Below are 22,066 nucleotides of genomic sequence, written 5' to 3' on the forward strand. Positions count from 1 at the left end.
CGACTAATCGTGGCAGCTCTAGTTCAAACTACATTCTGCACGTTCAGTTGGTAAGTAGTTAAATCTGCCGGTTACTTCAAACAGCGATTGTTTGATTCAGAGGTTACACTGATACTGAATGCAGGGCAGCCTGTGGTGTTCATAGTAAGTTCCCCCTTTCTATAAGCTTTACACTGGTTAAAGGTTGGAACGCTGACAGGACAGAAGGACGGGCTGCAAACAAAGATTCCCACTTCCCCCGTGTTTCTACCCCAAACTGTGTGTCTGTAGAATCAAAGTTTCGATCTTGACCTGCAGCGTGGTGATGGACTTGTGAGCGTGCATGAGGTGAGGCATGACGGCCTCCAGCGAGCCATGCCACTTGCAGGTGGCTCCTGGGCACGGGCAGGTGTACGGCCTGAACTCGCACACCTCCTCGTGATCGGGCTTCTCGCTGTGGTGAAGAGACAGCGGGCAGCCGGCTGACGAATACTGCAGGGAGGACACACAACACAGTTAGAGGCAGCTCGACCTGAAACATCAGCAGCTGAAGGAAAGTCGCATCTCACATGAATATATTACATCAACGAAATTTTCCCTCACGGAGAATCTACTTGAACTAATGTGGAAGTGCCTTAAACTTGCTTCTTTTCAATGGCCGCGGCTGTAACATGACGGGGAAAATGACCCTTGGCCATGACCGGTGTTACCACTTTGATGAGTTCATGGACTCACTCAGATCATACTTAATAAAAGTCCATTAAGAGTCACAAAGAATGGTGATGCTCACTGGCTAACGTGCGGTTTCTTGTTGAGATCCGGCCCTCGCCATCCAGGCTCAGCATCAACATTTATACTGTCTACAGTTAAAACGATGCTGTGTGCTTAAAACAGAATAAATACAGAGAAGTTGTAATATTTTTAGTCATTGTTAGTTTGGTTCATTTTAAAAACTAAACTGAAACATTGTTGTAAGTCCAGGTCCTTTCAATGGTTCGTTGATGCTTCTGCACTGATATTTTTGCCATTTCCACATTTCTCCTCCTGATAAATGTGGAGATGTCTGAGCTGTTGCTTCGGCTCACAGGACATTAAATGAGTGGTGATTTAAATTTTCTGTGTGAATGAAGAAGCTGGGATATAAACACAGCCGCTGGCTGCTGCCTTCATGCAGACAGCAGTGCATTACTGTAATGGCTGCAGCTGTCTCCTTCATTTTCTGAAATGCTGAAGGTCACAGCGATGAGACGCTCCCTCCCTCATCCCGTTTCATCTTCAACAACAGACCGACTACAGACAGACGGAGCTTATAGCGGGGCATGAAGGGGGGGGGGGGGGGGGGTGATGAGAAAGGCAGTAAATGAGGTATGAAAAGAGCGAGGTGGCGAGGAGCTCAGGGAGACGGGAAGGCTCTCGGGGGAAGCGGACGATGTCGTTAGCGATGCCGTTCGAACATCGCCCCCTGGCTTCGGCGTGCTGGGAGAGCATCCATAAACATGAGGGGAGAGACATCCAGACAAGAACGGCGTGTTCAGAAGATGACTGCTGATTGGGTGGTTTGACCAGACAGTACACGCTCTGCACCCAGCTGTCACAGCACATCATCGAGATATGGATCCATTATTTATACATCAAATATATCCATGATATATGCAGGATCCCAGATGCAGAACTGACATCTGTTCCATATCTTTCCCAGTCTTACTAACGCGGGGCTGGAATAGGGCAGACATGTGCCCCGAAGGCTTTTAAACTGATGGGCAAAGTCAGACTTCAGGAAGCACCTCTCAGGTCTCTTTGTTCAGCTAAAGCATGATCTCATTTAAGATTCTTAAAACTTTGAGATCTTTTTCCCTAGTTCTTCTAAGTCTTGGAGATAGTCCACTCTTCTTAAGCTCAACTTCTACATCGGTGTAGCCTACACGAGGTTCAACTGTAGCACTTACATTACATTCATACAGTTCAAACTGATCCATTCTCTGCCAATCAAGGTGAAAATGGTGACAGAAGTATTGGAAATGTGAGGAAATACTCACAGTAATTGTGGGCTGTGCCAATGTGACATTACTGTACTGAGAGTGCAGGTCAGGTTATGGAGTAAGCTCTGCGTAAGCGTTTCAGGATATGGTAAATGGCCTGTATTTGTATAGTGCTTTACACATCCAGTCATCCACTCACTCACACACTGGTGATGCAGCTACATTGTAGCCACAGCCACCCTGGGGCGCACTGACAGAGGCGAGGCTGCCGGACACTGGTGCCACCGGGCCCTCTGACCACCACCAGTAGGCAACGGGTGAAGTGTCTTGCCCAAGGACACAACAACGAGACTGCCCGAGCCGGGGCTCGAACCGGCAACCTTCCAATTACAAGACGAACTCCCAACTCTTGAGCCACGATCGGTACCAGGATACACAAAAGTACAAAGTAAAGTATGACTGAGTGTTTCTGTAGGACTTAAGAACCATCAGACCATCAGTACGTTCACACCAAACAAAGTTTTTCTTGTGAACTTCATGCTCCTCCTCTTCCCATCAGCTGGGCAATTTTTCTGTGTCCATCATGAATGATTATGTTCACACAAGCAAGAACCAGATAAACCTGTTTTGCCTCTGGTGTGTTTTCAGGGACTTTGGTTTTTAGTAGAGACGCACGATACCACGTTTTCATGTCCGATACCGATATCATAAATCTGGATATCTGCCGATACCGATATGAATCCGATATAGTGTGTTTTTAATATCTTGCTGCATTTTGTATAAGTTCATACTCAAGTTTTAAAAAACAAAACACTAAAGCTATTCTGTTATACCTGTATGTAAAAAACACACTGCACCCAAAATATTTCATAATTCAGCAAAACTCATCAGTTTAATAAACTTAAACCTGCACCATCCCCCCTACTCTGGTATTTTAAAGAGCACTTAGCAGAAATATTAAGCCTAAATATTTAACCTAACTAATAGGGTCGCCCACTCGCAGCAAGAAATAAAGCATAGGGAACCACCCCCCACCCTCCGCCTCGTGATGCTTAATCAACATAATCTACTTTAATTTAATGCATGTCTAAAAAAAATGCACAGAAATCAATTATTTTTCCATCAATTCAACATCTTACTTCAACAGAACTGCAGACTGCACAAAAAGTACTGCAGCTTAGTATTGGACTTAACAGTTACTATATACAGTAATGGACTTCTATACATCTTACATAAGATGAAAACTTTGGTTGAAAGATTCAGATAATTATTTATTAAAAGCTCGACATTTTAAATGAGAATAAGAAAGAAAAGTATGTCTTTGTTCCCCCTTTTCCCTGTTCATGCCCTATCGGCCCCCCTGGCTAAACTTTGCTAGATCCGCCCCTGCACAGTTACGTCAGCTGTAGAAAAAGATCCTGGTGTAGAAATAATATTAAATAAACTCTAACAACAGCTGATCAAGCTTAAACGTGCTGCTGTTGTTCAGCCGCTGGTTTCCTCTTTCTGGTGCAAAGTGAGACAAAAACAAACAAACAAGATGATCGGTTGAGCTGAGAAAATGAAGAAACAAACATCGGCTGAAACTGACCAAACACGCAGCTCTGATCATGTTTTGCTCAGTGTCAGTGACACGCCAAACTCCAGCATCCCCACTGATTCGATGCAACTGGTGTAAAAGCTTCTGAAGCTTTGCTGTTCTTGAAGGAGATGGTAGCAGGTCGTTACCCTCAGGACGTTCAGAGAACTCTTTGGTGATAAAGTGGAACATATTTACCTCCTGAGCTTCAGCCGCTACAGCCTCCACCCAACGAAACATTATTCTCACGCCAAACAAGACGCTGTGATTTCTGCTCATGTGTGCTTATGAAACAGTGAGGATAAATGTCTGACAGCAGGTCTGCCTTTGTTGAAGCTCATTATTGAGGCCTTCTGACCAGTGTAGTAATCATTTAAGCTGTAAAGCATCACTCTGCTGCCTAAACACAATAAATAAACCTCAAACTCGCTCTGTTAATAAAATAGGATATAACCGGTTTTCCTCTGGCTGAGCCTGAAGAACTGCTGTCAAAGACTGAGCGTTATCTCAGTCGGCAGCACGATAAGCAGATTAACGTCTGAAGGTGACTGCTGGAGAGGATGTGGCTGTCAGGATGGATAAGGAGCACACCTACACATCTGCAGGATGATGTAACATCCATTTATTCACTAATGTATAACACTAACCACTTCCTGTTTGTGTTAACACAGATCTGGTGAAACATTTGTCCACTACAACCTGCTGCGAGGTCAGGAGACAGCAGCAGACCAGGAGTCCAAACAGTTCAAGCCTGTGAGGACGAGAGCTCCTCTTTCCTGTAACGATGACTCACCAACAAACTGACAGTTTCTCAACTAAGTCCAGTCAGGCTTCAAACAAAAGCTCTCAATGAAATGAGACTTTTCAGACAAATTCAACCCGAACTTCAGACTCCCATTTCTGAGAGACAATCTGCGTGACGTCGTTTGAACTTTCCCCCCAACTGAAGGTTATACTGAAGCCTCCTGTGGATGTTTCTGGGGTATCCTGGTTATCTGGATCTAAACTGAGCAGATGATAAATTAACCAGTGATAAACTATAAGCTATGATGGGTTGACCAGTTGGCGAAGAATACGCTGACTGGCCACTTCCTGTGGGTAACACTATTACAGCACCCCATTTGTTCATAGAGCTTTTAGTAACTTGAGAGTTTGGGTGTATGGATGTCGTCTCAGTGCAACCCCACCAAAGAGACGATCGATAACCACGGGACACAAAATAACCTCGACAGCATTAATGATCAGAATAATGCAGCAGGCATGAAGCCACTGCAGGCGGCGTCCTCGATCGCTGCTCAGCAGGAGCTTTACTCGATGATTAAATATTTACGATCTGCGGGTCGAAACACCGCAGCGGCTTCCTGGAAAGGGCAGCAGACACAAACAAAGCCCACGTTAACCGACTTCTATTCATTAAAGCAAACTGCTGGTTCAGATTTAACAAACGCAGCTCTCTGAATTATTAACTTGGAAGCTAATTTATAAACTTACATGAGTTATTCTTCATTTTTTCTGCGTTTAGATTATTTATTTGGAATGATTACTTAGTGAAATTGTGATTTATTAACTACAACCTATGAACAACTGTAATATGAATATTCATCTGTTGTCCAAAACCCAGAAACATGTCCACCACCTTCTGTAGCATTCCAGCCGGACTTTATTCAGATGCACTCAATGATCATTCCGGATGGACCATGGTGGGTATTCCAACCCATTTATTCACAAGTTACCACAGACACATCGTAAGAGCTGTAATCAGGACATAAAACAAAATAAACATTCCCTTGATAGATTGATTCACGTTTCCGTTATGCTAATTAATTCACAGAAAAGACACAGGAGGTGCTAGCATCAGCCTGCTAGATCACTCAGAAACTTATTAACAATCAAATAATACATTTACAAATTGTCCGAAATGTAAACAACAAGTACAACAAACAAACAAACCTGTTCGCCTTCCAGCTAGATGCTAATTTAAAGATGGATGGAAAACGGTAACTTTCTCATTAACCGTTTCTATGGCAAACAGTAGCAGTACGATCTTCTATCCCGGAAGTTTCCCGTTCCGAATTTCAAAATAAGAGTCTGATCTATATTATAAGGTATAATTCGTTCAGGGATTTAACTGTTTGAAAAATATCAATAAGATAAATAATCTGGGTCATTTACACCTTCTGAAGCCAAAACGCAGATATCAGCAGAACTAAAAACAATGACCTGATTTCCACAATCAATTTTCAGGATTCGGTTTAGAACAGGTCAGAACATTTTGTCACTTTGTCCCAAACACACAGCAGGCAGGAATCCTCTTATCCAGATTGTTTTAGCAGAGGATTTAGAACAAAAGCTGTGCAGCGTCTCATCAGGACTCAGAGCGCCACAGAAAACACCTCGCAGTCCTGACCAACACAGGCTGGAGGTCTCTGTGTTAGTCTGATAGAATCTGATGATCAACATCTGTCATGTACAGGAAAACCAGAACTGTAGAGTAAACTGTTGGGTTTAAAAGTATGACAGTACTGAGTGTTATGGGCAAACCACATCATGTCTGCAGGGTTTTCTCACAGAGGAAGTGTGGATGATGAAAAAGCACAAAAGCCTGTGGAACAAGCAGATAAACAGATGTGATTCAAACCAGCACATTTCCTTTAAAGCCAACCTGTGCTCAGGTAGCTGCAGTAAAAACCTGCACTGTAAATATCAGTGTCTCATTATGTTCGATGAAGTATTTTTTTCCTTCGCTGAGTCATTTTTTGATTATCAGCCATAAAACAGGAAACCAGCTCTGCTGTGCAGCCGAGGTATCAAACTCCACCCTGAACCATCAAGGCTGGTTTTAGGCTAAATCTTCACATCCATTAACCTCATTTCATCATCGATCTCAGGCAAACTTACTGGACTCAGTTGTTCCTAATAAAAACCCGACTGCAGAGGAGGGAGGCTTCTTTAGCCCTAACTCGTTTAGCCGCACGTCTCGCTCACCCTCTCTGATCCTTTCAGCCTGATTGGTATTGATCGTTGGGGCTCAGCTGAGTGCTTTCCTGGCTGTGCTGCTGCCTGCGCAGATCTGATGAATCTGTTCTGTTGGGATTGGTGAGACGATGAAGGGCGCCGTGGTTCAGGATAATGGTTTTGGTATTCCTGCCTGAGGATGCTGCTTGTGATTACAGACACATATGTGCACAGTGAACGGCATCTGAATACGAGCTGGGACTCTGGTTCGCTTAACCAACTCTGGATTTGTCATTCGCCTCACAAAGGTGGCTTTTGTCTCTCCATGTCAACAAAGCCTATTTTTAGACCCTTTATTCTTTTTTATTTTTAGTCATCTCTTCAAGGAGCCTGACAAGCTTATCAAACTCTGCACACATCTTAGAAGTTATGAAAATGTGTATACCTCAGTGATTATCTCTATGAGCGATGCAGCCACATCCTGAGACGTTGATTCAAACAACCCACAGCGACCTGCAGTCAAGAAGAGACCCTTTCACCTTATTATTAGACTAAGACATACGCCATAGCACCTTTGCTCTACCGACACTTCTCACAACCGCAACTTTGCAGTAAGCTAAAGCACATCAACTAACCTCCATCATTGCCTTATCAGATACTTTCACACAGTCTTCCTGCCTCTGGTTGAAAGAAGTGTTTTAGTTCACTTGCGGTTTAGATTTAGTCGAATGAAGCAGTTGGTCTGTCGGCCGAAGTAACCTCCAGTACGCTGCAGAATCAGGTGATGCTCGTGGTCTTTTCAAGACATTGTGAGGAAAAAACGATGCGACTGGTATGGTGTTAGCTCTGACGTGAAAAGGTGCACCTCTGCAGATGCGTTAATTGCCAAAGACATATTCCACTGACGTTGCAGCGAGGCCCCAGTCCGTTGGATGAACACCAGCTTCACCCTTTGCATTGCAGCTGGTATTTCCCGCTTCACTCTGCGACCGTGATCAGTGAAGCAACACATGAACTGGACCTCACAGTTCGAGGCGGAAAGACGCAAGACTGCAACAAAAAGGATGACCAACGCTACAGGATCCAACCACCGAGCGAGGAAATTCGTGCAGACGCAGCTCAGCGATATCGGCGAGAACTGTCGCAATCCGGCTTCACGTGCAGCACAACTTCACAGGAAGCTTTTAAAAAGCTCTGGTGTACACGACAGTCCATGAGCTCAGTGTTGGTTCATTCCCTACTTTGTTTAGTGTAACAAACGCTCGCTCAGAGGACATTGTTCAGATTTTGTCTCTAGTATAGTCGGGTGTTTACGACGTGAAAGACACATGGACACGGAGGCAGCTGGAAGCTAACACACATCACTGCAACTTGTAGATCGAGCTTCTCTTTCAGCCATCTTGCCTCAAACTGAACTACGTGAGGTGCGTTTGATTCATAACAAGACTCGACAAACGTTTCAAGGAAGTGTAAAGTTTTTGTGCTCTTTAAAACATGATACATGTTATGTTATGGTCAATTATGGAGTTCCACAGGGTTCAGTGCTAGGACCAATTCTGTTTACATTATACATGCTTCCCCTAGGCAGCATCATTAGAAGACATAGCATACATTTACACTGCTATGCAGATGACACCCAGCTCTATCTGTCCATGAAGCCAGATAACACACACCAATGAGTTAAACTGCAGGAATGTCTTAAAGACATAAAGACCTGGATGGCCGCTAACTTTCTGCTTCTTAATTCAGATCAAACTGAGGTTATTGTACTCGGCCCTGAAAAGCTTAGAAATAATGGTATCTAAGCAGATTCTTACTCTGGATGGCATTACCTTGGCCTCCAGTAACACTGTGAGGAACCTTGGAGTCTTTTTGACCAGGACATGTCCTTCAACACACATATTAAACAAATATGTAAGACTGCTTTCTTCCATTTGTGCAACATCTCTAAAGTTGTAGTATCATATCACCCTATTAGAGCACTTCGCTCCCGCTCTGCAGGCCTACTTGTTGTTCCTAGAGTATTTAAAAGTAGAATGGGAGGCAGAGCCTTCAGTTTTCAGGCCCCTCTTCTGTGGAACCAGCTTCCAGTTTGGATTCAGGAGACAGACACTATCTCTGCTTTCAAGATTAGGCTTCAAACTTTCCTTTTTGCTAAAGCATATAGTTAGGGCTGGACCAGGTGACCCTGAATCCTCCCTTAGTTATGCTGCAATAGATGTAGGCTGCCGGGGATTCCCATGATGCATTGAGTTTTTCCTTTCCAGTCACCTTTCTCACTCACTATGTGTTAACAGACCTCTCTGTATTGAATCATATCTGTTATTAATCTCTGTCTCTTTTCCACAGCATGTCTTTTATTCTGTCTTCCTTCTTTCACCCCAACCAATCACAGCAGATGGCCCCGCCCCTCCCTGAGCCTGGTTCTGTCTGAGGTCTCTTCCTGTTAAAAGGGAGTTTTTCCTTCCCACTGTCGCCAAAGTGCTGCTCATAGGGGGTCATATGATTGTTGGGTTTTTCTCTGTATCTATTATTGTACGATCTACTGTACAATATAAAGCGCCTTGAGGCGACTGCTGTTGTGATTTGGCGCTATATAAATAAAATTGAATTGAATTATGTCGGGGCATCCATAAACAAAATGTGATGATGTGTTTTAAAATAAAAATAAACTGAAAATCTGTCTTGACGCAGCCGTACGTTAAAACTCGCCGGCATCATTCAGGACTCACCTGACTGCCCGGCAGGGGTTTGGTGCGTCCGACAGGTCGACGGGCTCTGTCCCTGACCTCTGACCCATGCTGCTGCTGCTGCACGGTGTTAGCGGTCAGCCCTGCAGCACTAGCTGAACCAACCCCATGGCGGTGATGCCAGCCCAGAAGGCAGCGCCAGTGAGCCAACTCTCTGAGCAGAGGTAGGCAGGAGGCTGGGCACAGCATCGGCACAGGCTAGAGCTGCAACAATAGTAACTGTTTTTGATCATTTCAGCTCATGTTTTCAGGTTTCTTTGGTCTTCTGTGAAAGACAACTGAGTATTTTCTGGTTCTGTTGGGTGGACAAAACAAGACATTTGAACTCATCACTATGGACAATGACGAAGGCTGACTCCTGCTGAAGCCGACAGCTCACCAGCATAAAAGTCTCTCACTCTTTTAAACTCTACAAGTCAGAATCAAAACTGAGTTAAAGTTTTTCTGCACATGCTCCATGTGTGCAATTCCTTTCTTTGAAATTTGTCCTGGAAACTCAGAGGCTCCAACTCTAAATTTAACTTTGATTTCTCAAGTCTTTTGTCCCTTTGGGCTCGCCATACTGAACCAGACAGGAGGACAAAACAACCAGCAGCTGTTCAGACAGACTGCAGAGCCACGTGGAGATCATATAGCAGAGTGATCAGAAGTCCACAGGAGGACAGAGACAGGACGAGCGTCTGACCATGTTTGGTTTCTGTTTAACTCATGAAGTCAGACGATTGGCCTCAGTCTGCTTTAGTGGGAGCTCTCAGAAAACAAACACAATGAGTTTGGTTTGAATACATGCTTACAGTACAGGAGCACCTTTATATTCACACTAAGTATCCAAAACCAAAGTGAAGCTATTAATCAGCACATTTTCTAACAGAATGGTGCGTTTAGAAAAAAAAAGATCAACTTCAAAGGACCATGAAATAAAACCTGATGGGTTCAAACATCTTGTTTATTCTTCTCAGTAAAAGGTTTCAAAGTATGAAACCAAAAAACACATTAATTATGAACAAAGTTGATAAATGAAACCGCATGTTAGTTGGATTAAACAACGGGGACATTTTTTTATACAAATATTTTTCTAATCGTCCACAAATCTCATGTTCAGACTCAAACCCTCACCTGTGACTGTAAAGTGTGCTTCAGCATCCTTTGGTTCGGGAAGCTGCTTCCATGCTTTTGTTCTCACTGTGAGGAATCTGTGTGGAAACCGGAGCCTGAGCAGCGTCAGCCTTCACCGCACGCACCATGTGAGTTTATAGAGCCATGTAGCTATTTAAAATAAAAATCTGAGTGATTTTCAGTGATGATGGCTGTTTTTGTTGTGATTTATCACAGAACAAAAAGAAATGACATGGTCTGTGAAGATCTAGCCAGATACACATCAGCCACTGCCAGCAGTAAATTAGCAAAAATCACAGCAGCAGGCCGGCTATAGCGATGCTGCTGATCTCGATAGACTCCAACTTTACAGCAGAAATAAACACATACAAACAGCCTGCTGCAGAAACACTTTAGGTCTTTATCGCTAACTGTGTTAAGTTTTCTGACAGGTGCTAGCTGCTGCTAGGCTTCACCTCAGCTAACTGCAGAATCCTTGGACTGGATCTCTGTGCTGTGTGAGGCTATTTTAATGCAATGATCCAATAACAGGCCTGTGTGAGGCTAATTCTACTAGATATGGTAGCAAGTAACAATAATTATATTGTTACTTGCTACAGTTATTTGATATTATATTTTGCACTATCCTACTGTATATTACTGTACACTTGTATTCTATTGTACATATTGTATATCTTATTCCTCCATCTCTCTGCTGCATTGAGCATGTGTATGACAAAAGAATTTCCCTCGGGATAAATAAAGTTCTTATCTTATCTTCTACAGTATCTGAGCATTAATTAGCAGGTATCCGTGTGTCTGTGAGGCACCCTTACAGCCAGGCTAGCTAACGTTAGTCGCTAACTTAACAATCCACCCCGTTGTCCAAATACAGACCAACATGGCAGCAGCCAAAACACCAACACCGAGACCAACAAACCAACATTCTTTCTTTTTATATTAGAGTCAGTTAGGCACCGTTTTCATTTACTGAAAATTCTTCATACACTTTTAAATTTACAACTTTTTAAATGTTTTCGTGGTGAAGTCGTAGCACACTGTGACTCAAAAGACAGGTTTAGTCTCTGAGAGGGTCTGAACATGAGCTTTGTTGGCAGAAAGAATAAAATGTTTTATATTATTTTTAATTATAAAATAAAAGAACTTGTAAATATTTAAAAATAAAAATGTTTGATGTGCAACGTCACACGTCAGCGACCCCCCAATTTGTTTAAGCAGCGCCACCCTGTGGTTCAGTGTGAATGTTTATTCTAATTGTTAATTAATCTGCCAATTATTTTCACCTTTCATCGTCTGGGTTTAAACTGCCCAAAGACACTCAGTGATTTCACAGCATTTTTGGACGAAGCCGTTTTCTTTGCTGCAGTGATTAACACATTCACTGTGCACGCCAGTTTGAGACCGGGACACAAATACAAGATCCGGGTCACGCGAGTACTCCGAGTGCTGGTCCCAAGTCCGGATCAAGTGGAGGAAGATCCAAACAAAACATGTGGGGCCGTTTAAGAAACACCGGAGCAGCCAAGAGAGATGAAATTTATTCAGTTTAGTTTTATTTAATGTTTTATTTATTATTGTATGCCGATTCACACTAACAGCCATCTCAGTGTAACACTTAATTCAACTGTTTTTTGCTGTAAATTTGTTTTTTTGTTTTTTTTTTTAATCTGTGAAAACACTGAGCCTCCGAGTCGAACCACAAATGCTGCACAAATAACATAAAACAACATAAAACAGTGAAATGTCTCTAACATGGGAGAAAGTAGAAATAGAAATATTTTCTATTGGCTTTTTGTGGCTTGAAGAGCAACAAGCAGTAACACAATCGACATCAAATACTCATTGTTGCTGCTTCACTGTACACATATTTATTATCATTTTAATTAATGAGGAAATTAACTGGCAGATTAATCAATCAGACCCACAGCTGCACCAACATGAATCAGGTAATAGATTACTTTGACAAACAAAAACATTTTCAGACGTTGTTCTGATCAACAGCTGACAGCATTCGTCTACAGTTCAGGCGGTAAAACATCAACATCAGTTCAAACCAACCTGATCAAATCAATCGATAATCGATGGGTAAACGTACCAGAACCTGTCGGATCAAACAGACGCAGCCGTAATGCAGCTGAACCTCGCTCGCCCGCTCTCACTCTCCTGCTGCAGCAGCAGAAACAACACGGGCAGCTGTTTTCTTCTTCTGTGGTGACGAAAAAACAAAACGCGCAGGGCCTGAACACACACACACACACTGAGTGTGAGCTGTGTGGCGTCCGTCTGACTGACCGGCGGTGAATAACACCGACACACACTCGATCACTGTTTCTGGTTTTTAGTGAATGTCTCTCGACCGAGCTCTCCCTCTGACTGAACGTGCGTCCTCCAACCGACACTGAGACACTGCAGCGTGTGCGCGCACACAACACACGCACACACACACACACAGTGGGGGCGGGGAAACATGACAGAGAGAGAGAGAGAGAGAATACAAGGGGAGTATCGCTTAACCGAGTGCCATCCTCCTCCTCCTCCAAGCATCTGTCAGCACTGCTGTGTGTGTGTGTGTGTGTGTGTGTGTGTGTGTGTGTGTGAGTGTGAGAGAGACCAAACACAGGGCCTCTGTCTTCACTCTTTTGTTTTGTTGTGAATATAGAAATAAAATCATTTCTATTCAATTTTATTTCTATTGCAACATATTGGTAACAATGGTAAATGGCCTGTATTTGTATAGCACATCCAGTCATCCACACACTGGTGACACAGTGTGTGACCAATACAACAACAATTTCCTCAAGGTGCTTTATACTGTGAGGTAAAACCTTACAGTAATACAAAGAAAGTAGAGAGTGTCTGTCTCCTGAATCCAAACTGGAAGCTGGTTGGAAGAGGGGCCTGAAAACTGAATCCCCATGAATTACAGTCGTCCAGCCTGGAAGTAATAAATGCATGAACTAGTTTTTCAGCGTCACTCTGAGACAGGATATTTCTAACTTTAGAGATGTTGGGCAAATGGAAGAAAGCAGTCTTACATATTTGTTTAATATGTGCGTTGAAGGACATATCCTGGTCAAAAATGACTCCAAGGTTCCTCACAGTGTTACTGGAGGCCAAGGTAATGCCATCCAGAGTAAGAATCTGCTTAGATACCATATTTCTAAGCTTTTCAGCGCCAAGTACAATGACCTCAGTTTGATCTGAATTAAGAAGCAGAAAGTTAGTGGCCATCCAGGTCTTTATGTCTTTAAGACATTCCTGCAGTTTAACTCATTGGTGCGTGTTATCTGGCTTCATGGACAGATAGAGCTGGGTGTCATCTGCATAGCAGTGTAAATGTATAATGTAAACAGAATTGATCCTAGCAAAAATCCACGACACTTCAGGCAAAACCTGACTGATTTTATTATTTGATGTGCTTGAAGTCTGTTCCTGGTGTCGGCCTCCTTACTGACAGCTCTTTAAAACAAATTCAATGCTGTTTGCTGGATTCACATCCACAAAGAAAACCACTACAAAGCGCTGATTCACTCCTGACATTTGTAATCATTCTGAATACAAAGCCTTCTCAGATTTGTTCATCTTGCACCACTGTGAGATCAACTGTAGAAGCTTTAAAAACATAAAAATTATATAAAAATGTACATGTGCCAGTAAAACTGACCTGAGAGGTTTCAGGTAGGACGGTAAAATTATTGCCAAGATTAATTAACGCCTACATCATCACACCATCTTGTTTGCCATCACCATCTGCATCAAAGCACAGAGCAAACATCAAGATGCTGATATACTGGCTCACACAAACTCACTCGTTTACTAAACGTAAAGCCTCAAAGACAGTAAAGATTGATGTTTATGCCTCAGTTTAGATTGTGTATTTATCTTGTTGTATTTGTCTTTGACTCTGCCGTGTATTTTTACTTTTAAGAAAATGTTTCTTTAAAAAATAAAATGTAATATCACAAGTAAATAGAGGTTTTGTTTTCTGATGAATGAAACAAAAACATTTTAATTCCTAAAGCAGAAGTCAGCGAGCAGTTTATTTTAAACAACCTATATTTTTTTTCTTTTGAATATTATTACTCATTAATAAGACAAAAGCATTTTTATCGATTAATCTATTGAGTTTTCCATCGAGTAATGGATTAGTAAAGTAATCGATAGTTGCAGCTCTACCTTCCAGCACACTGTGTCTCAGCGAGCCAGACAGTCAGCAGCCAAAGCTCTGCACAGGCGACTCTGAAACATTTTTCATTATCGCCGGGGACTTCAACCAAGCAAATCAAGGACATCGAGCTCAAAGAAAGTGAGTGATCTCTTTGCCTGGTCAGGAGATTCTCAGCGAATGTGGCGGGACATCCAAACCATCACAGATTACACAGCCCCACCGCGTGTGCTACGGACACCGCTCAACCAGACGCAGTTAACACATTCGATGCCAGGTTTGGGACTCAAAACAATGAGCCAGCATGGAAAACCAGCCCCTCGCCAGACAACCAGGTGCTGTCCCTGTCCACGGCCCGAGTGAAAGGACTCTCGCTAAAGTCAACCCACACAAAGCTGCTGGACCAGATAATATACCCAGACGTGTGCTCACAGCCTGTGCTGACCAGCTGACCGATGTCCTAGACCAGCGGTCTCCAACCTTTTTTGCGCCACGGACCGGTTTGTGCCCGACAATATTTTCATGGACCGGCCTTTAAGGTGTCACGGATAAATACAACAAAATAAAACTAGTACCGGTACCGAAAAAAGAAGATTTATTCATAACACACGTGAAAAGACCCAGGAAAACAGAGTTAACGATAAAAACGATAACAAAATAACGCTGAAAACCGCTAAAAACCCTGAAAACTATACATTTCAGACCTGAGCCTCAACTCTCGCGGCCCGGTACCAAACGACTCACGGACCGGTACCGGTCCCGGTCCGAGGCCCGGGGGTTGGGGACCGCTGTCCTAGCAGACGTCATCAACATCTCCCTGAGCCAAGCTGTTGTGCCACAGTACTTTAACCCCCCCCCCCCCAATCAGACCTGTGCTAAAGACAGCTACAGCCTCGGGGCTCAGATACTACTGCCCAGAAGCACTTACTCCAATCATCACGAAGTGCTTCGAGCAACTAGTCCTGAGTTAAGAAGCAGCTCCCCCCCAAACTGGACCCACTACAGTTCGCATATCACGATCAATGGATGTTGCGATCTGACTGGCACTCTGCCTAGCTCTATCACACCTGGACCTGCTGTTCATTGATTTCAGCTCAGCATTCAACACCATCATCCCCCAACAGCTGATCAGCAAGCTGGACCTGCTCGGACTCAACACCTCCACCTGCAACTGGATCCTGGACTTTCTCACTGATAGACAGTACAGGATGGAAATACAAGATCCAACACCATCACACTGAGCATAGACGCCCTCCACCCCCCAGGGATGTGTGCTGAGCCCACTACTCTACACGCTGCTGACCCATGACTGCACCTCCAGCTCCAACACAATCCAAATGATCAAGTCTCCAGATGACACCCCAGTGGTGGGACTCATCAGGGACGATGATGATGCTGCATACAGAGAGGATGTGCAACGGCACTTTGGTGCAAGGACAATAATCTACGTCTCAATGTTGACTTTAGGAAGACCAAGGCTGTCCATCTCCAGCTCAGCATTGCTGGTGTCACAGTAGAGAGTGAAGAGCACGAGATTCTTCAGTGTTTGCATCACAGAGGACCAGCAACACCAAATCAGTGACAAAACGAGCTCAGCAGCGACTGCACTTCCTGAGACGACTAAGGAAGGTTTTGCCTCCCCAAACCCATCCTTAACACCTTCCACAGAGGCACCACGGAGAGCATCCTCACCAGCGGCATCACAGTCTGGTATGGAAACAGCTCTGCACCCAGACTACAGGATGTTTACACCTCATGCTGCTATTCAGAAAGCCAATAGCATCACTGTCACGACTTAGCTAACATAAACTAATGTTAGTCTGTTAGCCACAACCAGCCAACCAACCACATGACGTCACGTTCTGTACGGACAGAAGATGGCACCAAACATCTTTTTAAAACTTTAAGCACTTATTTCTTAAATCCGGCTTCACAGACAGTGAAATATATGTCAGGTGTGAGAGCAGGACTTGTCCTCTACCTCATAAAGGCTGCAGTTCTTCCTCCTACTGTAGAGAACAGCTCAGTAAATATTGGGTCCTACGTCGAATTTTCGGGCTTTTCAAAACACAAACCTCCCCTGAAAAAACCCAAAACATCTGTGACCAAATGATTTGTATGGCTGACATTAGGGATGCAACGATACCAATTTTTTCAAACCGATACGATACCGATACTTGGATCTGAGTACTTGCCGATACAGAGTACAAAAACCGATACTTCTACCACACACACACACACACACACACACACACACAAATACAATGAATTGGAAGACAGGTTTTATTTTATTCTCTGCCAATAAAAAATAAAATCTTAATAAAAATGACCACAAAAAAATTTCAAGTGAAAAATAAGCACTTCTGTTAAATTATTGCAGAGTCTCCACATTGTAATTTAACAAAATATCACTGAACTATTGGCACTGTCTCGAGCTTTCAGAATAATAAATAAACACTTCTGTTTGGAATAAAATAAATACAAATTAGGTTTGCGAATAAAATAAACTTTTAAATTATTGCAGAGTGTCCATATTGTACACAAACAAAATAATTATTATTAAATAAATAATAAAATATAAAAAATTATAAAATAAATAATAAATAAAATAATAATTGCCCCCCTAGTGGCCAATCTAAAAAACTACAACAGAAATGACAAGCCACCCTCTGATTAATGAAATAAGTTGGTATCGGTTAACTTTTACGAGTACACACACATTTTACAGTATCGGTATCGGTGCATCCCTAGCTGACATCTACACCAGCCTGCAGACACTTACCAAGAAGCATTAGACGAGGAAGTTCATCACAACAGAAACAAAAAACACATATTTTAACAGCAATAGTGAAACAAATGAGCATGAGCCTGCTGTCTGCAGGAGGTCTAACGACACAACATGATTACAGGGCAGCAGGACGTGTACAAGTGGTGAGGAGATTCTCGCGGGTTGAAATCTAAATGATGACGAAACGCTCGTCGACCAGCCAAATTTTATGCATGATCTTCACTTACAGCTTCAATAAACTCAAATTAAGCTGAATTTAATGTTTTCTCCCCTAAACGCTTGGGGACATATTCTGTTGAGGTCACGTGCACTGCATGAAAACACCACCAGAGGGCAGTCTGTCCTGTAACCAGCCTGCTGAGCTGAGCGAGCTGTGAAACATCTACTTTCAGTTTGTCTTTCTGTACTATGCAGGTTGGAAACTGTGTCCCTATCAGACCTCCTCTTCCTCCTCAGGGTCAGAGTCAGGACTCAGTTTTCAGCCGCCGAGACACAATTCAACTTTAATGTGCGTGTAATGGAACCAGAGCCGCCGCTCCAATCAGCCGACACGCTGCGAGGCCAAAGGTATGTGGACAGCTGCACACTTGTTGGACATGTTATTTAGAACCTGGTCACGATTCTCACTCTACAGTCACTTTGGTATGCAGGAGATTAAAACACCAGTCATCCATTTTTATCTGCAGGTTTTAAACAAACAGGAAACAATCAGCAGAGTGACGAGTCCTGATTAATCAGTGGACTCATCACTGCTGGCTGAACTATGTTTATTACAGTTACTGAACTAAACACAGACTCTGGACTTTCCTGGTTGTATTACTCTGACAGAGTATTAGGGACACATTAAAAATAAATATCATTGATATTTTTGAGAATAAAACCAAATGATTTTGCAAATGTGTACTTTAAAATGTGTTTTAGTTAAACACAGTGCAGTGATGAGCATAAGGACACTGAAAAGAAAGGAAAAAACAATCAAACAAAAAAACAAACACAATCGTGGAAGAGTTGGCCGAATTTGTACACAATGGAATGGCATGAACAAATGCCAGGATATCGATGACCTGCAACAAAGAGGATGCATGTTATCACAAGATATGATAGGAAGATGTTTCAAAGCAAACAAATCCTCTACAAAATAACTAATTGGACTTTTTTCTTGAGATTCTGGTTTTATTCTCAAATTGATCAATCATATTTTTTCTTAATGTCGTCCTAATACTCTTTCTATATTACATAATGAACTCTGTGACATGACTTTCCTTCACTGAACTAAGCAGTGATGCTTCAACGTCCGATTATTACTACAGGCATTGAACTCAGCACGTAAAAAAAAAAATTCGCACTTTTCTGGAGTAACCTTTGACCTTTAACTCCGTTGACTGTGTGTCAGACGTTTTCTTGGAAAATAAATAGAAATTCTCTGGCTGAGTTTGGCTCTGATGACGTCACATGACAGGTGTGCGTGGAGGAAGTTGTGCACAAACTGAAGTGAAGAGAGTTGTGATGTAGTGTGTGAGTATCAGCTGGGCCGGTTTGTGTCTGTGGGTCTACCTTGCAGGGGAACGGCAGTGTGGAGGCCACCTTCTCCATGGCCAGGTTCCGGATGCTCGGGGTGAGCGGGCCTCGGCAGGTCGGGCAGCAGCTCAGCTTCTGACGACACTGGTTACAGACCAGGTGACCCGCCTGGCACTGCAGGATAGGCGGCAGGACGTAGTCGAAGCATACCGGGCACTCGAATAGCGCCGTGAGCTCCGAGGATTGTCCGGCGAGGCCGGTAGCCGGCATGGACACGGTGGAGGAAGGGGGAGCAGACCCCGACCCGGCCACGGAGCTCACGCCGGCGGCCGCTGCGGCAACAGAGACGCCTCCCGCTCCCCCGTGCTTCCCTCCGCCTGCTTTCCCGGCCCCGAGTCCCCCACCTCCGGCTGAAGATGGACGACTCATAGCTTCCAGCTGCGGTCCTGTTCCTGAGAGCTGCCGAACAGGCGGTACCGTCATCTACTGTTTACTACCGGACGTCCCTCGAGGCCCCCGGAGACACAACATGGCGGCTGCTAGTTTGTATCGCCTGTCGGCTCCTGCCATTGGCCGCTACGTCAAAGATTGACAGGCCGCTCGGCCAATCAGAGAGTGGAGTCGTGTTCGGCTTGAAAGCAAAAGAAAAACAAACAGACGTCGCATAAAAGAACAAATATATACAACAGAACAGGAGAGAATATTGGTAACTTATTTAATTATAAATATTAAAAAATAAATGAAGTGAGTATTTAATGTTTTTCTCTTCTTTGCTTTTTGTTTTTGTTTTATTCTTTTTGTAACTGAGCAAAACAATTTTTTGTGGGATTTTTTCCCCCTAAAATGATGAATCATGATAATTAAGCACCTCAGCGTGGTCATAAACTGCTAAAGTGACACGCGTCTCCTGTTTGCTGCAAACTTTTGTGAGTTTCATAATCTTCTACAAAGTTAAACAACTACGGAAACAGTTGTAATAAATTAAGAATTAACAGAACTTAAGCACGAGCAGTTTCCTTCATCCCTGAAAACCCCCCACCCAATATTTATGCTTCTTTTTTGTAAACGAATGACTAAATTACACCAAAAAGTCTTTTTCCTCTCTAAATATTTTATTGCCAAACAAATTAGTGAGAATCAAGAAGCAGAGATACAGCTGATGTCCAAAGAACAAGAGGAGCTGCCGTCACCAGAGAGCCAGACTGGAAGGAAACAAGACAGGAAACCTGGGCCGAGATGTTTGACAACATCCATCCTTTCAAAATAAGAGTGTAGAAATTTTCCATTATGAATTGACTCCTTTTCCCCTGTTTTTGAACATCTGCCAGCACCCACTATTCATTCTGACTAATCAGCATACTGGCAACAACCATACTTTGTGATTGTTTGCTTGATGATACCCACGTTGCCAGACTGCCTATAAATTGCATTTTGCACACACAAACACAATAAACACATGGTGGAGGAATAAAGACAAATCAACGTTTGAGCTGAACAGAGGGAATTCCAGCCTGCAACAGACTGATCACACGCTGCTGTCAGTGTGTTTCTCTGCGGGCCTCGCTGTGAAGTTTGAGATAATTGTCCCCAAATATAATTTAGATGAAGAATTTAGAAGTTTACGCTCCCTGCTCAAATCACCTGAAACTCTCTGATGCCCTCTGCTGGATGTTAGACCGACACGACCGCCTTCTTTGCCCTCATTATCTTCAAATCCAGCGGATGTTAATAAACGGAGACATGGAAGCTCTCAGATGAGCTTCAGATGTTCCTTCCTCTGTGTTCTGTCAGGTCACAGCAGCTCGTGGACTTGTTTCATTAAAGCTGCTGCACACGTTTCAGTGTCAGCAGGTTGTTTGTGGAGCAACAAAGACAAACCAGATGTGTGGATGTGTTTGAATTTATAGAAACCAAATCTGAATTTATTCTCACTTCAATAAGCAGTGAAGGTAAACAAACAAACAAAAAAAAACAACAACCCTGAAACTGTATAAAGGACGAAAGAAAGAAAAACGTTTCATATTTATTTCCCCAAACGAGCGACTTTAGAACAACAGTTGAAATCTTAGCAAACAAGATGGTGAGAAAAGTATAAAATCAGAGAATATTTACTGTGCAGCTGCTGTGCAGCATAGTTTTTATTTTTTTGACAGAGAAAGACGGGAATATAAATGTGAAGCTATCGATAATATAAATCAATATTATTCTTTTTCTTTCGACTGCTCCCTTTGGGGACTGACACAGCAGATCATCCGTCTCCAACCTATAAATAAATATTTACTCTTTAAAATTTCCACATTTAAAAATAGTTTTAAACTTTCCAAAGCAAAGCTGCCAAAAGAATCTGAGGAAACTACAGTTTTCCTTTTATATGCAGAACATTTTTGCATTGTGTTGAAATAAAATCATAAAAATCTATAAAATCATGAAAATCAACCCACTAGCAAAAAAAGTTTGGGAACCACTGTCTTATCTTATCTGAACTCTACTGACATGTAATACCAAGATACACCACAAGATGGTGCACTTCAGTCAGTATATGCTGCGGAGAAAATGGGAAAAATAAACTACATAAATAAATAAATTCACCTTTATGTCCAAATCATTATTTTCAATGTTGAGAACCCACGCAAACACGTGGAGAACATGCAAACTCCACACAGAAAGACCCCGGCCTGATGGTCAGGACCTTCTTGCTGTGCGGCAGCAGTGCTGCCCATTAATCCATAACATATTATGAGGATTTATACCAGCTGTAAAGCACAGGAGGAAAATGTATAAATTCACATCTTTATTCGCATTTATGAGCTTTGTGGTATTAAGGTTTTAAATTGATTTGTTGACCCTGTTTTCACTCATTTAAATTAAAACTGTAACTGATAAAAAGTAAAAAAGATAATTTCTGTGAGCTCAGGTGTGAGTTGGACTTTGGCACATTAGTCTGTGTGCAGGGATACCTGAGCCTTCCATCACACTGGTCTGGTAACACCTGCTCCCAGTATCAGTGCGCATTGTTAAAGTTTGGCTCCATAACTGGTTTCTGTTGGCCGGTTCAGGCCGGCTTTGGCCCTCGGCCCACCTGAAAGGCTTTTACTTTTATTTTCCAGGAGGAGTTATAAGAATTAGCTGTCAGCAGCGTCCCCGCTCAATTAACCTTCAGATGCTTTTGAGTTCACTCAACAAAAGCAGCTTGAGAAGACAAAGAGCTGAGCAAAGCCAGCTGGGAGATCTCTGCAG

General features: G+C 42.9%; 2 protein-coding genes across 2 annotated transcripts in view; one reads left to right on the forward strand and one right to left on the reverse strand.

Moving 5' to 3' along the window:
• The window catches only part of siah2l (seven in absentia homolog 2 (Drosophila)-like), a 31,940-nt gene extending 12,481 nt beyond the window's left edge, over positions 1-19,459 (reverse strand). The window contains exons 1-2 of the mRNA XM_085174393.1: positions 18,866-19,459; positions 292-471 (exon numbers count right to left, since the gene is read on the reverse strand). Of these exons, the coding sequence (XP_085030519.1) occupies positions 292-471; positions 18,866-19,312 (627 nt within the window). The 5' untranslated portion in view covers positions 19,313-19,459. The remainder of the gene's footprint in view (positions 1-291; positions 472-18,865) is intronic.
• The window catches only part of LOC146510531 (glutamate receptor 1-like), a 441,677-nt gene that overhangs the window by 310,758 nt on the left and 108,853 nt on the right, over positions 1-22,066 (forward strand). The gene's annotated exons all lie outside the window — the stretch shown is intronic.

The sequence above is a fragment of the Neolamprologus multifasciatus genome, chromosome 10, assembly GCF_963576455.1.
Source record: "Neolamprologus multifasciatus chromosome 10, fNeoMul1.2, whole genome shotgun sequence".
NCBI classification, from domain to species: Eukaryota; Metazoa; Chordata; class Actinopteri; order Cichliformes; family Cichlidae; genus Neolamprologus; species Neolamprologus multifasciatus.